Here is a 17,274-nt window from a genome sequence, read left to right as displayed (position 1 = left end):
AACCTATGATATCAATGAACTATACTGTCAATGTTACAAGTAAATGCAAAGGTTCGAACATAAAGATATAAGACAAACAAATATCCAAGAATATATACAAAGACACAAATATACACACAGATACATAAATGAATAATAACAAAGATACAAATCATCAAAACTATTATAAAAATTGTTTAAACATAATATTGACATGCTCAAACCCTCGTCATTTAGTAGTCCTTACACAAAACCACCCACATCCAAAAGTCCACAAAAATAACAATAGATAAATAGAAATATAGCTTTTAAAATAACAACACAGAATTGATACTTATAATAAAAGCAATGCTATTAAATGTTAAATTCTATGACATCGTTTCCTATACATATTTAATTAAAAAAAAACAAAACATTAGAAGAACTTTTATTTATTTTCAGAAATAAATTCTCATTCATTCTATACTTTTTATATAACCGCACCCATCCATAATTTTTATAAATTCAATATTAAAAAAAGCATGAAATTGCGTGGCCCGAATTATCTGGAAATCGTAAATTCTTTGCAGTTTGAATCCTCGTAACGGACACACCGATTTGAAAAGATCACCAATAATTTATCGAGTCAGGTCTTCTCCCAAAATATTGAAAAGGCAGACGGAAAAATATTCAAATGGATGCAGTAGCCGGAAAATAATACAAGGGTTCGTTTTATCACAGGCTCATCACGGATTTTTTTCTTTTCCTTTTTTCCTATTTTGGTTCGCTTGATCTGATCTGCACACCGGCAACTCAGATTGATCTTATTCTTCTTTTTTGGTAGCTGGGTGAGAGTGGAATCCGCTGTTGGCGGTTTAACTCTGGTGTAAGATGGAGGCCAAAATGGTGGATTGCGTAAACTCCAGCCTTAGTTTGCACATGTATCGCAACGCCACTTTTCTTTCCGAGCGTCTCTGCGCGGAATACCCTTCAGAGGTAATATTTTTTTTGCACCACAAGTAGGGCATTTAACAAAATGTTATTAAGTTGAGCTCGTATGGAAATCTTGAAATGATTGTTAGGGTTTGAATTGAAAACGTTGTCATAGGGCAGAGTAATGTTCACTGTTTGAGGCGTTTCTGTTTTTTCCCCGAGATGTTTTGTTGGCTATCTCGATTATGATACGGAGACTTGAACTTTGCGTGGAAGTAAACATAGCATTTTTATATTAGTGGAAAACAAAAGTGCTCTGTTAAGACCAGCTGTAGGACAAAAGTGTTGCGACTATTCCTCCGGCTTATTTATTTATCGTGCAAAACATCAAAATACAAATGCCTACTGCATCATGACCATGAATTAAGCCTTTGAATGATACGGAGTGCCGATTCGGAGCGAATTACTATATTACTATTGCAATGCAGTAACTACCCATGCATCATTGCTAAACTCCAGAGTACCGTTTCAAAAGATTTAAACGAAAGTTGCAGGCATACAATTTTTTTTTGTTTTCTTTTCAAATTAACGTATTTTTATTGTTTTTGACGGTTTAAGACTTGGTTTATGTTTCATTCTGCATTCTTGTTTGAGGCTTTTCTTCCCATAATGTAGTCATCAAATATGACAAAATTATGGAGCAATTGCAGCTGCTGCTTTATGGGAAGCAATAAAAATGAACGTATATAAATGGCAGTTATTTTGGGCTTGCACTGTTTTTATTGTAGTGTTCATAGAAGGAATAACTGGAAGGATTCCAATTACAGATTGTATAGGCTTTATGATTTTACTTCAAACATTGTTATACTCAATAGAATAAGAAACTGCTTTAGTAAATAGTCATAAATGACACCATGAATATGATGGCTCTATGGACTAGAGATTCGACAAGTGAGCCAGTTTTGGTTTTGAAACATCATTATTAGTTGTATATATTTTAACGAGTAACAGTTAAATAAGTAGTCTGATATTGAAATAGTTGGAAACTTGAGTTAAAATTTCGTTTTTTCAGATTTCTAATATTTTAAATTTTATTGATTGTTGACAGAGCAATTTTCAGTTATTGGCATGCTGTTACTTGCGTTGCAATCAAGCTTATCGGGCATACCACATCTTAAAAGGTTCAGATTGGAAGCCATCCATTTATTTGCAGGATGACTAGAATTCCATGACTATTATGACTTTCTCACTTGAGTTTTTGAAGAAATCTGACACTTTTTTACTTCTTAATTTCATGGGTTTGGTGACTAAAGGGACACAATTGCCACAGTCCCGATATTTATTTGCAATTGCTTGCTTTGAGATGGGACTTCATCGTGAAGCAGAAGCAGCTTTATGCCCTATCAATGAGCCTAGCACAGAGGTTGTAAGAGAGAACATGTTCACATTTTTTTTTTCAAATCTTAAAATAACTTTCTTCATTTTGTCTAAATTCATTTTCGTAAATGTTACGGTATTGTTTTATTCCATCTGTATATTTAAGATGATGGCAAGTTTTATATTAAATATTTGTCAAACACAAAACATTTATTACTGACTAGTAAGGGATGAAAGTATATGATATTGAGATCCACAAAAGAAATTCATTCTTCAGCAATCAGGAACCGATACAAAAATATTTTTCTTCTCTTGATTCCTTTTCATTTGATGCGTTTGGGAGATAAGGGGAGTGAAACCTTTGTTTTTCTTTGCGTAGATTCCAAATGGTGCTGCTGGGCATTACCTCCTTGGAATGATATACAGGTCAGTACTTAACACTATATCCAATTACAAAATTTAGAATTTGATAGAATCGTTCAGGATCTCCCCAAAACACTGCATGCTAAGTGTTATTGGCACACTCAAGGGTATGATTGGTTTTGATTTTGGAAACAAGGGTGTTGTATAATTGCACATGCAGATACATGTAATAGCGTGAAAGTGGATATGTATATGCATTCACAAGAATCATGTAGTGCACAATTCACTTCACCATTGGTTTAATTTATGTTATAACATATGATGAAATTTTAATTGAAAAACATTAAAGAAGCATATATAGCCATATGATGGTTACTTTTTTTCATTATAATGTTATTGATATTTGTTCATTATAATTTTCTAGTAATGCTCATTTAAATCATTGCATTCTATTTTTTTGTTTTGATGCCTATGATCTGTATTTGGCATGTGGTATTTAACATCTCCGATCTCTTTAATCCATAGTTACACCGCCCTGGGAGACGGGGGGACGGGGGGACAAGTTTCCGAGACGGGGGGACAGAGGGGCCTTGATTTGGGGACGGCGGGGGGACGGCGGCGGGGGATGGGGGGGTGGCGGAAGGAGTAGGGGTGTATATACTATACATATGGTATAGCATATACCATATCAACTGGAATATCATGATTCATGATCAAATGACAAACAAACAATGAACATTAAACATTGAACATCAGCAAATAATAAATATTAGTCTAAACTCTATATATCAGCCTTCAAATCAATAGTATGAGTATCTAGATTCTACTATCTAATAGTAATCAATGATCATATGAGTCATGACATAAAGATGATTACACTAAGTATCATGTGCCATGAATCATGATATCAAAATAAGTATATAATGCAAACAAAAACTACAAGTCTCCTAGAGTCCAAATCAAAATGTCAAATCAATGGAGACTCCTTGGCGTCCCCCTACAATGAAGGAGACTTCTTGGCGTCCCCCCTCAATGAAGGAGACTCCTTGGCGTCCCCCTGCACCCCCACACTCGGAGACCTCTAGCCGTTTCGGAGACGTCTCCCCCGTCTCGGAGACCTCTAACCGTCTCGGAGACATCTCGCCGACTCCGGCGGCGGTGGCGCTCTAAGTGGCGCCGCCCGAAACGTCGAGACGCCGTCCCCCCGTCCCGGGGACGTCCCCGTCTCCGAAACGGCCCAATTTTGGGGGGGGGGGGGACGCGTCCCCGTGTTACACTGCTTTAATCTTAATTTCTCCAGTTTTTCATGAACAAGGAAGCCACTTATTGTAGCAATAAACATAACTTTCTGGAGAGCAGGGCTTAAGAATTACCAACACAATCTATAATCTATGTTGATTTTCCCTGTTTAAACTTATCATTTTCTCTAAAAATGAATAGCTTATTTTCCAATGTTTTCTTCCCTAAGAACCCTACTCCTGATAATGGTAAACCTGTATCACTGTAGAGTTTTGGTTAAAGTTTTCCCACACTCTTTCTAATCTGAGTTGACCCTATGTTGCCAAGCTTGTTATTTTCTCTAATATACAATAATTTAATAATTTTTTTTTTTCCTGACTACATAATACTCCCAGTGCTGGTACATCTAGGAATTTGTAGAGTGCCTGTTAAGGTTTATCCACTCCTTTTAATCGAAGTTAACTGTATACCGAACTATTATATATAATGTCTACATATTTTCTCATTTTCGTTTTCCCTGAATATATTTCACAACTTTGAAGATGGGTTCTTTTTACGCATTGGTTGTTGTGTGTTGATGTTGAGGTAGGTTACTGTGACTATCTTCAGCTCTTTCTGACATCTGCACCTCCAAATTGGTTACTAAATACAATTATTTTGTAGATTGGTTTCTGTATAATTGATTTAAATGTCTCTGTATAATTGATTTAAAATGTCTCTAATATTGGTTGTTTTTTCCACAGGTATACTGATCGAAGGAAAATTGCAATTGAGCATTTTATACAAGCTTTGTCACTAGACCCATTTCTTTGGTCTGCATATGAGGAGCTGTGCATCCTAGGTAATTGCCAACATTACAATAAATCATAATTTTCTTTATTCAAATTGTACTTTTTTCTCTAACTCAGAAGCTTACACTTTTACAATAGGATCATATAATTTTTATGGCTGCTGTTTATCCTGACATTATATCCAGTTCATGGTTTTTACTTGAAATGTCAATTATTAACAGTATGGAGTTCTATCATTCTTTTGGGAATGCATTATACAGTCATAGATTTTAATTCTAGCAATTTTCTTTCTCTTGTTCTAAACGCAATTGTTATTTGCTCTGTTTAAGGCAAGTAGCTCAAGTTGATATATTTAGTTAAAGGGCATGTTTTACAAATTTCTAATGCCTACATTCGAGTTTGTCAAGCTATGTCCATGGCTATTTAATCATTGAACAAATTTTATCAGTGTATTTGCACTCAGCTAAGATAGAATAACTGTTTTGCTTTGATTTATGACTTACCATAAGAGGATAAAATGAATTGATACAATGTGGCTTTGATTATCCTCACATCCTCTCTTTTTCTTTCCAACAGAGGATACCATCATTTGTGAATTGGTGGTTTGTTATTAAGGGCATACCTCTAACTAGCTGCACACCATTTCACAAACTTTGTTAGGCTATTTCTGGGATAGCTCACTTGATTGCCTTCATCATTAACACAAGAGGAAAGGGGATATAGAGTCTCCTTGACTCAAGCCTCTTAATACCTCAAAGAAGCCCCTTGTCTTATTTACAAAAATGGAGATACAATTGAATATTCATTCTAGTCATGCTTGTATAAAGCCAATTTAAATGATGTACTCCTTAAAGAATTCTTGTTTCTATTATATGGCTTGTTGATATTAGGCTTTTTGATCAAATTTTTTTATTTTAGGTAGCAATTGAATGTATGGCTTTATCATAATTGAATATAATTATGCCCTTGGCATATACTCCCTCTTAGGTTGAAAGTACTTTAAGTAGATTTGGGAGCACAAATTTGGGCCTACTTGCTAGTACCTTTGATATTATATTATAGAGTGTGGCACAAAGATAGGGGGTAGAAGCTGACAAAAGAATCAATTGAAAGTTTCTTTGAAATTAAAAATGTGTCGTAATAGAATATATCTCAATTTTTCATTTATACTATGAACAAGCATGAAACCTTAACACCTTTTGTTCCCCAAGATCTCAATGTGGGTAAGATAAGAGCATGTCGTGAATTTTAGAAGATAGTATAACAAATGTTTCTTAGCAAGAGGCAACAAATCAGTATTGCAACATTTACAAAATTTTGAAACAATGACATACTCAGTTTGGTAGCAAGCCTTCCTGTTTACTATAATCGAAATAATGGAGGTTAATTTATGGCTGTAAACCTTCCAGAGCAACTGCAATGAAATCCTAGTCTCGTGGAGAATTACGAGGGTTAACAGTAGATAGCTATAACTGAAGTCATTCATTGACTATGTGACTACCCTTAGTATAGTGTCTCAAAATTTTAAATGCTCCAAAATATATCATTAACTCCTCATAATTTGAAATGCATTGCTCTTGAATTGTACTATAACCTATAGATCAAAACAAAAAAAAAGATAAGAATACCTATAGATCACCTCTAATACACACATTGACTTAGGTTGCCATATCCATCTTTATAAGAGTCATTGAAGTGGATGCCTGGTTGTTGGTACTTGACTGGGCACTTTCTTTGTTGTTATGTTAAATGAGGTAACTTTGGGCCTAGATCCCGAAGATCTCAATGTGGGCAAGGTTAGAGCATGCCATGAATTTTAGAAGATAGTATAAAACATGTTTGTTAGAAAAAGCAACATAACTCAATATTGCAGCATTTACAAAATTTTGAAACAATGAAATACTTAGTTTGGTAGCAAGCCTTCCAGTCTACTAATTGATAATTGAAATAATTGAGGTTAATTATGGCTGTATGCTTTCTAGAGCAATTGCAATGAGATCCTAGTCTCATGGAGAATTATAAGGATTAACAGGAGAAAGCTATATCTGAAGTCATTCATTGATTGTGTGACTACCCTTAGCATAGTATCTCGAAATTTTAAATGCTCCAAAATATATCCAACTCCTTATAATTTGAAATGCACTGCTCTAAAATCGTACTATAAACTACAGATCAAAACAAAAAAAGATAAAAATACCTATAGATCACCACTATTATGCACGTAGTCTTAGGTTGCCATATCCATCCTTATAAGAGTCGTTGAAGTAGATGCCTGGTTGTTGGCACTTGACTGGGCACTTGCTTTGTTGGTATGCTAAATGAGGTAACTTTGGGCCTAGATATGTGGTTTGGCAACTTCAAATATATACCAAAATTTTGGTGCCCAAGTTTGAAACCAAATGCCCTTGTAAAAATTAGTCACTAGGCACCCAAAAAACTATATTATTAGTAATGTTATTATTTTTTGATTGGTTGAACATGTTTAATTGGATCTATAAACCAGTGGGGTCACATTTTGGGGACCCCATCCCAATGGTGGTTTTTGTTGCAGAGGTTGTCTTGCAATGATTTTTTGTTGTTTGCGGTGGAGATTCATGCCATGCGATGCGAATTGACACATTGTTCTCTGTTGTTACACGATTTATTGACCCTCTTGTATGTTCACATGACTTGTTATATTCATTTGAGTTGTTCTTAGGATTTGGGTCTTGTCCTATTTGTTTGTAATATGTTTCCTTTGTCTTGGAAATGAATGATCGGACAAACCGACTTGTGGTTGACAATCTTGTATATAAGTTATTAAGTAGGGTAGTAGTTCTAGTTTAGGCAGTGCAAAGTGTAGCAAAGTGACATATTGTTAGAAGGTAGAATAGATTCAGAGAAGCAACTGGGGTAGCTTAGGTCTGTTTAATGTTTCATAATTTGAGGTATGATTAGCTGCGAACCTGTAGCAGTTGTATATTGACAATTTTGATGTAATAATTGCAGGCCAACTTGATGATAATCCAGCAGTATTCTTCCATATTGTGTTCATTGCTTGTTAGTTTGTTTGGGCATTTCTGATGCTGTATATTCTTGTTGCAAGGTTGGACACCTCCCTTTGGCATTCTCTATCCTTCAACTCATTAAAAGTGGCAAATGATAACACACATTTTGAAAGCACATCCCCTTTGATATTTCCTTCCTTCAAAGTATATGTAACTGTGAACTCATCAAAGGTAGCCAATAATTCCAGAATTGCCACAATAAACGTTTCTAGGTGCCACGCCTGTGTCCTACCTTTAATAATTGTTTGGATGATAATCGGGGAGTCTCCCTCCGAATGGATTCTTCAGAAACCACAAAGATTCCCAAGCCTCCCAACCAATAGTGCTGCTCTTGCCTCCGCGACATTGTTAGAACCATTCGACAATTGCTGTGCTCCAATCACTAGAGTTTTTCCATTATTGTCCCTGATCAAAACCCTTGCTCTGGATTTCCTTGGGTTATTTTTAGCTGCACCGTCAAAATTCAACTTAACCCATCCTTTCTTCGGTTTTTCCTGTTAAATATTATTCCTCTTCTCTCTTGATTATTTACCTACAACCAAGCAATCCTTTCAATCTAATTTTAACTCGATTCCAACACCCTGCATATGTTGATTCCATATAGTTCAAATGGAGTTGAGAGTGTAATTCTGTCTATGCTCCCGCCACTTCATCAATGGAAATATCAATCCTCGCCTTTACTCTATCTAATGCTTTCCTCTTAATCCAAAAAAGTACTTCTAAACATTCCCAAATTAGAATAGGACTTGTGACCAACGAGCTTAGAATATTGATCTTTTAAACTGAATTTGGTGAACTCTGGAAAACTCTCTTCAACTATTATGTAAGGGACCCAGCCTCCCTAGCTTTTTTCATAGCATCTCTTAGTATCTATTTGCAAATTCACAATTCAATGGTAGATGATCACATCTTCCACACAATTTTTGCACAGAGCACATCTTGTAGGACCTTTAATGCCAAATCTTTTCCTCCTTTCTGCAGTAAGAACTCTATCATTAACAGCTAACCAAGCAAAAGACCCAACCTCTGGAAGAGAATTCTTTCCTCAATTTTTTTTAACCGGCCAATCTTCATATAGAGAATTCTCCAGTGCTTGATATCCTATTTAAATTGAATAAGTGCCACTTTTGGCTGCACAGTGAATACTCTTGTCATTCTCTTGTGTAATTAAGGTCAATGTCTCTTCGAACACTGCTGTTCTAGCATTTATCTGCAATTCATCAAGGCCTAAATCCTTGGAACCTGTGCATTGCCATTCCAATCCAAACTGTCCTTGCCTTAACACCATGTAATATCTATCTCCCCACAAATGAGTAAAAAGTTTTTGAGATCATGTAAGTCTGCTTTTTTTTTTAAAGCAGTGACTCCATTCCACAGATCTTCCCAAAACTTTGCTTCATGATCATTTCCAATCTGTACAGAAGAATAAAAAATAATCAGTGATAACTGGCCTACACTCCAACATAAAATTGCAGATTTCTTATCCTCTTGAAGTATTTCCAATTGTCAATATTCTTTTGTCCTTCACACTCTCCAAGTATTTCTGTCTCACGATTTTCTCCCACAGTAAATCTGGATTGCAAAACATACTCCATATCAACTTTGCCTCCAATGCTCTATTCATGATATTCTAGTCTCCGAGACCAGCATCCCCTTGATATTTAACTTTTCAAGTCTTAGACCAAGCTAATAAAGGCTGCTTTTCTTCCTTTTGTCACCATTCCAAAAGAATTCTCATTCTCTGTTCAATAGTTTTTATAATCTTTCTGGTAATGTTTAAACACATCACAGAAAAAATAAGAATGGCTGATATCGCTGTTTTGAGCAATAAAATCCTACAATGAGATGTCAATCAGCACCTTTTCCATCCTTCCATTTTTTTCACACAACTATGTACAAGATCCTTCCCTAAATTTGCTTCAGAAGCTCCCCCAAATAAAGACACCCACAAATACTTACTGGGAAGATTTCCTCTTCTCATCCCAAGAATTCTACATATATCTCATTGAAGTCGCTGAGCTGTGTTGGAAAAATAAACTTCTGAGCTTTGCCAATTGATGCATTGTCGTGAAGCTTGACTATATTTATCCAATGTGCCTTTAAATAATGCAAGCTTCTCTTGCTGAGGATTCACCCATTAGATAACTATCATCTACAAACTGTGAGTGGGATAATGGATCCATACCATTCACAATTTTAATCCGCGTCCACTGTCCATCTGAGCATTTCTTTGCTATCAAATGACCCAGAGCTTCTGCCATTATAATGTGCAAGAAAGAGGAAATGGGATCACCTTGATAAATCCCTTTATTAGAGTCAATGAAGTCTTGTGGGTTCCCATTAACAAGCACTGAAAACTTGCAATTTGTTGTATCCAATTAAAAACCAAACCATTTGTAAAACTTTCAAAAGATTTCCGTTTAACTTCATCATGTACTATTCGGATATCCTGCTTAATCATCTTCTTTTGTTGATTTAGCTACCTTAACTGAATGAATGGCCTAATGGGCGACAATAATGTCTTCATAATAGACCTATTAGGAGAGAAGCTGCTCCATTCTTTTGATATAACTAAATCTAAAACTAACTTAAGCCTGTTTGCAATGATCTTTGTAATAATTTTATACACTGTGTTACATAGGGAAATAGTCCTCAATTCATCCAAAGAAGATCTCCTCTTTCTTAGGTATTAGAGCTATGAATATGTTGTTGTTGTCTTTCAGCAAAATACCCGTCTTGGATTCCTCAACAACCTCCCAAACCTCTTCACCAAGTGCTGGAAATTCTGGAAAAATAGCAAAAAAAATGTGTGGGTTTTGGGCTTTATCCTCCCCAAAGCAAGCAAAGCTTTCTTCACCTCATCTCTTGAGATAGGGCTCATAAGATCCCTTAATATTTCCTCATAAACACACTTGGGGATATTATCAAATAATCCCAATTCACGTTATTTACCACATTTTCACTGCAAAAGATGTTTTGAAAATATCTCACAACTTCCCAATTAACCTCATCTTGGGATTGTAACAGAGAACCTTTATGATCTTTATGGAATAAATATTTTTGTGCGATCTTTCACCTTTACTGAGTGGAAGAACTTCATATAGCCGTCTCCTTTTTTAAGCCAGGTATTTCAAGATTTTTGTTTCTAAAAACTCTCCTCCCTAGCTTTTTGATCTCTTTAGTATTTTGATTTTTGAACTCAACTTCCTTATTGAAATCTTCTTTGCTCATTCCATATTGAATGATTGTTAAAGATCTCAAAGATGTATATTCAATTTGCTTTTGTAACTTGTAATAACACTTTTGGATATTTTATGTGTTTTCCAAGTTACTATACGAATGAATATATATGTGATATAAAGAGGCATGCCTCTTGAAGAGACATGTCTCTTTAATATATTAACTTACATTAGTTATTGTTATGACACAATTAATATACCCTCAATATATTATAATGATTATATAATAAGATATATATATATCTCAATATAAGTTAATTATTCCATATATAATATTTGTCATATATTGTATATCTCATATATATAATATAATTTATCCGACAGAATTATAACATTAACAATGATTAAAGAATGTAGATCAAATGATGCTTTTTCTAGCCTAAATTTATTTCTGTGAGATATTATTCCTGGAGCATTCTCTATTCCAAATTTTTAATTCTTCCTTGAAGAACTGCAATTTTTAAAGAAACAAAAAGGTTTATTACCTTCTCTCTCTTAGGAGCCGTTATCCCCCAATCTTCAACTCTATTCTTAAACCTTTCATCTCTCAACCACATTGCTTTGAATTTGAAAGGAGCCCTATTCGAAGCATGGTCTTGTTGAATCCGTGGGCTGATTGGCTAGTGATCCAATCCTGATGCCAATCCACCTCAGCTCAATCTCCAATAATTAAGAACCTATCTAATTTCTCTACTTGTTGAGAAATCCACTCTACTTGTTTGTCCAAGTGACTTTGACCCGCCCAACCGCTGTCACCTAATTTCTCAACAGGACTTAGGATAGCATTAAAGTCCCCACCAAGAATGAAGAGCTCTTCATTATAATTATTTAAAATCTCTGATAATTACTGCCATAAATCTCTCTTAAGAAGGGGTTGTTAATAGCATTGAACCTCATAAAATAAAAAACTTGTTGAAAATAAAGGATTGTAGATTTAGAGTTAAGTAGCAAATAGATTTATTAAAGATAAGTCTTGTGGGTTGTGCGCTTTAAAGATAATCAACATAATTTGTGCTTGCCAAAGACGACAGATTGGAAGAATTTTATGATGGACGATAGTTTGTTCATAATGTGACAAGAAGTTTTGGCGGGCAAGTGATGACATCCATATTACCATTGGCATAGCCTTGTTAGACATTAACAAGGAAAAATTAAAAGGTGTGATTAAAATGAAAAGGTGCGAGTAAAACTAAGGGTAAGGTTTTAATAATAAAAAGATGTATCTTTTGCCAAGAGACGTATCTCTTACTTGCAATCAAATTATATAAATAGTGAATCTTATTACGAAGTAATTGGTAAATTACTTGCTTGTTATTAATAGAGGACGAGAGGTCATTATATACAAAAGAATGGAATGATATTTCCTTAGGAAACAATCGTAAAGAATGGAAACATTCTATTCTAGCTGAAAGAAAGCTAAAAAAAGCTAGAGCTAACTAAATGTTAGAAACATTCTAATATTTACAATAGTTTACAAATAAATTACCATTAACTAATAACAGATGTTTATCTATTATCGTAATACCCTCCCTTAATGGTGAATCTATCTACAACACCAAGCTGTCCTCTGAATTTGACTAACTTATTAGGATCAAGAGGCTTGGTGAGAATGTCTGCAGTCTGATTTTTGGTAGAAACATTTTGCAAATCTATTGTCTTGTCATCAACCAGTTGTCGTATGTAGTGACAATAAACATCCACATGCTTGTTTTGTTCATGGAAGACTGGGTTTTGGGCTAACTTGATAATGCCTTCGTTATCAACAAACATAATAGTTGGTCTTGCTTGGGACATCTGCAGATCCGCAAGCATCCGATGAAGCCAAACAACTTCATAGCGTCCCTTAAGAGTCCCTCTGTATTCGACCTCTGTAGAGGAGAGAGAAATTGCTTGCTGCTTCTTATTGGTCCATGTGATGTCACCGTATCCCAAACTGAACACATATCCAACAGTTGACTTTTTATCATCAACAAAGCCTACCCAATTTGAATCTATGAAGCCACTAGGTCTAGGATTAGAACTTTGAGAGTAAAGAAGTCCGTACTCTGAAGTGCCCTTCACATAACCAAGCACACATTTTGCGGCCATCCAAGGATCAGCCTTGGGAGCTGTCATAAAGTGTGAGAAGTAGCTAAATGCAAAGCTGATATCAGGCCTAGTAGTAGAGAGTCAGATTAGGCTGCCTACTAGTTGCCTGTATGTAGTATCATCAGTTGAAGGAGAATCAACGTTGCAGATAACTTGAAACCTTTCTCCATGGTTGTAGATGCAGGCTTGCAATCCCGCATATGAAATTTGTCTAATAGAGCCCTGACATATTTGGACCGAGAGATGAAGATACTAGAAGACTGTTGCCTCATAATCAATGCCTTGACGCTAAGAAAAACCCTTCGCAACTAAACAAGCTTTGTACTTATCCAAAATAACATCTGATTTGTATTTGATTTTGCAAACCCATTTGTAGCCAGTGGGTTTCTTCCCTGGTGGAAGATTAGAAAGGACATAGGTGTTATTCTTCAGGAGGATCTGGTGTTTAGATGTCATGGCTTGTTCCCACTCCGGTATTCCTTTAGCCTGAGAGTATGTTTGAGGTTCAAACACATTGTGAATGTTGGCCATCAGAGCAAAGTTGACAGACTTAATAGGTTTGCTCTTTTTCTGAGCAAGTCTCCCATCATTGAGCTCATCATTAGGAAGATCAACAAGTGTCTTAGCCCCCCACTTAGGTTGGAGAGGAGAACGATCAACATTCGTATTAGGAGATGCTTGGTGATTAGGTTCCTCATTAGAAGAATCTGGATCAAACTCAAGTAAAGCATCTACAAATCGAGGTGATCCTGCAGGAGAAGTTGGAGGTGTCTATACATGGATCACTGGTATAACTGGAGTCCTCCCATCTGGTGGACCTAATGGAGGTCTAACTCCCAAATTGTGAGCCTTCATAAATTGGTCAGTTGGATCAGAAACAAGTACAAAAGGTTCTCGCTGCTCATTAGAGATTACATCACGTTTGTAGATGAGATAAGATGTCTCAACATTGATCAGGCAGTAGGCTTTGTGAAGACTACTGTATCCAACAAGCATGAGTTTCTGACTCTTGGCATCCAATTTGGTGTGTGACGCATCAGGGATCCAAACAACAACAAGGGAGCCATAAACTTTCAAGTGATTGATTCTGGGCGTGTGACCTAATTAGGCCTCTTCTAAACTTTTACCTTTAACTGCCACTGTGGGTAACTGGTTTAATAAATAAACTACACTGTTAACTGCTTTTGCCCAAAACTTCTTCGAAACATGTTTGTGTTCGAGCATGGATTGTGCCATCTCAATGATTGTCCTGTTCTGACGTTCAACTACAATGTTTTATTGTAGTGTGTGGGGTGTGGTTAACTGGCGTTTGATGCCATGAGTATCCAAGAAGCTAGAGAAATCATTAAAACAAAATTCCACCCCATTGTTTGATCTAAGAGTAATAATAGATTTCCTAGACTCTTTTTCAACTAAAGGGTTAAACTTTTGCAATACAGGAAATGTATTTGATTTTTTTTTAAGGAAATGCACCCACATTTTTCTACTGAAATCATCAAGAAACAACAGAAAATATTTGGACCCAAGAACAAAAGGAGTGGCTATAGGGTCGTACATATCGACACGAACAACCTGAAGTACCTAAGAAGCTTGCCATGAATCACCATTGGTGAAGGTGTGCGATGTTGCTTCCTAGCTTGGCATGCATTAAAAACTTCAAGCTTGTGAGTCTGAATCTTTGGCAATCTAAGGACAAGCTCTTGCCGAGCAAGCTGTGAGAGATAATGCACATTTAAGTGCCCATATCACTGATACTAAAGTGTGCTAATAGAAGATTGCCAAGCAGCCATAGCTAAGTCTTGAGAATCACTAGAATCAGTAAGCTAGAAAAGACCACAATCCTCAAGACTCATTGCAATAATAGACTGGGTTGGCCGATTAGTGATGGTACACAGATGTGAACTGAAGGTGACCTCCAAGTGTGGAGAATGTCGTAGTAACCAATTGATTGAGAGTAGATTTAGTTCCATTGTTGGAACATAGTACATATCGAGGAAAATGAGATTCCTCCCAATAGACCAAATCTGAATGTTGCCTTTGCCGACAACAGTGTACTCTTCTCTTCTACCAAAAATAACAGAGTCTGAAAAAAGCTGGTAGTCAGTAAACCAGTCTTTGCGGTAAGTGAAATGACGAGAGGCACTTGAATCAATATACTAGGAGGATGACTTCACATGATCTATAGGTCTTTTAGCCATGAAGGTGTGAAATGTAGATTCTGTTTGCTCAGTGTGCTCTGCATTGTTCACTTTGGGCTGCAACCCTGATTGCTTAGATTGTGTTGCTAAGCATTTCCAATATTCAACCTTCACGTGCCCAAACTTATGGCAATAGTTGCATTGATGTTCTTCTTCCTCGGAGCCATTTGATGTTGGAGCAGAAGACTTTTGCTAAGATGACTGCTGAAACTTGCTTTTATCCTTTTGAAAGGATTTTGCAACAAAGGCTTGCTCCGTAGAGGTGGAGCTGGAATTGCTACCTGTATCACCTAATCTAGTACTGTAACAAAGGAATATTAACTAATAAAAACATTCACAAAACTAAATAAGCTAACACTTATGATAGGACCAAGGTTATCAACAAGAAGAAAGGCAAACCAAGAATGTTAGGCTCCTTATGGTATAACCTATGATGACAAAGGTATGTCCTTGATGGATAAGGGATGTATGCTCACGGTGTGCTCAAGCTTCCAATAGGTGGGGGTTTTACCAAGTGTGTAGATGGGTGAGGGTTTCAACAATGGAGGTGTGGATGTATTTCAGCATGGTGAAGGTGTAAAATGGCTATGATGGAGTGGTTAGTGGAGTATTATAAATTTGCATAAAAGTGGATTGGTGGATTGTAAGAGGGAAGGGCTTTATTTATAGGCTAAGAGGTAGAGAAATGGAGGGTCAGGATGCAAGGATGGAAGAATGGTGAGGGAGAGCTAAGATGCTTTGAAAGTGAAGCACATGGATTGTGCTTGTTTGGAGCCAATAGGGGAGTGACACTTGTCACGAGGAGGATGGGTGTGAGGGGATGGGATAATGGTTGGTCAAAGGGAGTAATGAGGGAGGATGAGTGTGTAAGAGGGATGTAAAAGGAATTAATGGCATGTAAGAGCCATAAATGCTCTTGGATAGGGATGAAAGAGGATAAGGGAGACTTTTTGAATTTGGCTTGGGTTAGCAAGTTTTAACCCTTGCTTAAAGTTGTGCACATGTTTAGGAGGGGAATTAGACTTAGTTTAGGAAAGGGGTTCAGGGGCAAGTGGCTTAGCTTTGATGGGATGGGTTAGTTAGGTGGCTAAGTGAGGTTAGCATGGGTGAATGGGTTGGATTAGGGATAAAGGTTAGGTTTAGGGATGTTTTTAGGGGTTTGGATAATTTATTGAATGATTTATTTTATAAAATTGTGGATGTGGGATTAAATTAAATAGGTTTGAGGATTTATTTAATTTAATAGAGGAATTGAGATTTAATTGATAAATTGATTTTGGGTTATCATTTGATTTTATCAATTGGACTATAGTTAATTAATTTAATTAATTAACTAGGGGATGGCAATTAATTAATTAAATAATAAATATTTAATCAATAATGCCCTAGGAGATGACTAAATACGATTACCTATTTGTCTAGTCAGATTTAGGTATCTACACTACCGAACTGTTGTTCCCACCGATCTTGCTGAAGCAGAAGTGTGTAGAGATCAGTGAACTTCAGAGCAACACTAGAAGATGTGATGTTGAGAGTCTCGATAAAATGCTCATAGGAATTTGGTAAACTCCGAAGGGTGATAACCACGATATCCTCTTCCTCCATCTTGCAACTGATGGTAGGCAACTAATCATAGATTTCTTGAATCCTATTTTGGTGTGCTTGTAGGCTTGTAGTGAGGTTTGCTCATCCATGATAATAGAAAAAAGTGTGTTCTTAAAAAAGAAAGCTTTGCTTTTGTCAGAAGTCTCATGAAGACCTTTGAGATGTGTCCATATCTCGGTAGCTGTTTTGCTGGATGAAATTTGAGAGAGCTGATCATTAGCCACAAATAATTTGAGAAGCATCACAACCTCTCGATTATTCAGATCCCAGGTATCTTGATTAGTACCAGGTGCAATTAGATGCTTTGTCACACCCATAACAAGTTGATTGGTATTCTGATATTCAACAATTGTGATGATCCGCTACTTCTAAGTGCCAAAATTTCGACCATTGAACAAAATTTTGAGTTGTGCTTGAGCAAAATGTTTGTTAGAGA

The 17,274-nt window shown here is 36.2% G+C and overlaps 1 protein-coding gene across 4 annotated transcripts in view; it reads left to right on the top strand.

Annotated features, from left to right (window-relative positions):
• The first annotated feature begins 477 nt into the window (after nt 1-477).
• HBT (CDC27 family protein) overlaps nt 478-17,274 on the top strand; it is a 75,752-nt gene continuing 58,955 nt past the window's right edge. For 2 of the 4 annotated variants that reach the window (XM_089789267.1, XM_089789266.1), the window contains exons 1-6: nt 545-683; nt 803-954; nt 2,000-2,072; nt 2,205-2,314; nt 2,648-2,694; nt 4,614-4,711. In XM_089789267.1, the coding sequence (XP_089645393.1) occupies nt 850-954; nt 2,000-2,072; nt 2,205-2,314; nt 2,648-2,694; nt 4,614-4,711 (433 nt within the window). In that variant the 5' untranslated portion in view covers nt 545-683; nt 803-849. Of the gene's footprint in view, nt 684-802; nt 955-1,999; nt 2,073-2,204; nt 2,315-2,647; nt 2,695-4,613; nt 4,712-17,274 lie in introns of all 4 variants that reach the window. The other 2 variants (XM_089789268.1, XM_089789265.1) reach the window with 2 other exon arrangements.

Source organism: Cupressus sempervirens, chromosome 6 (genome assembly GCF_028749045.1).
Source record: "Cupressus sempervirens isolate cs-2001-9-10 chromosome 6, ASM2874904v1, whole genome shotgun sequence".
Taxonomy (NCBI): Eukaryota; Viridiplantae; Streptophyta; class Pinopsida; order Cupressales; family Cupressaceae; genus Cupressus; species Cupressus sempervirens.
Note: the sequence above shows the minus strand (reverse complement) of the source record. Positions and strands in the feature narration are given on the sequence as shown.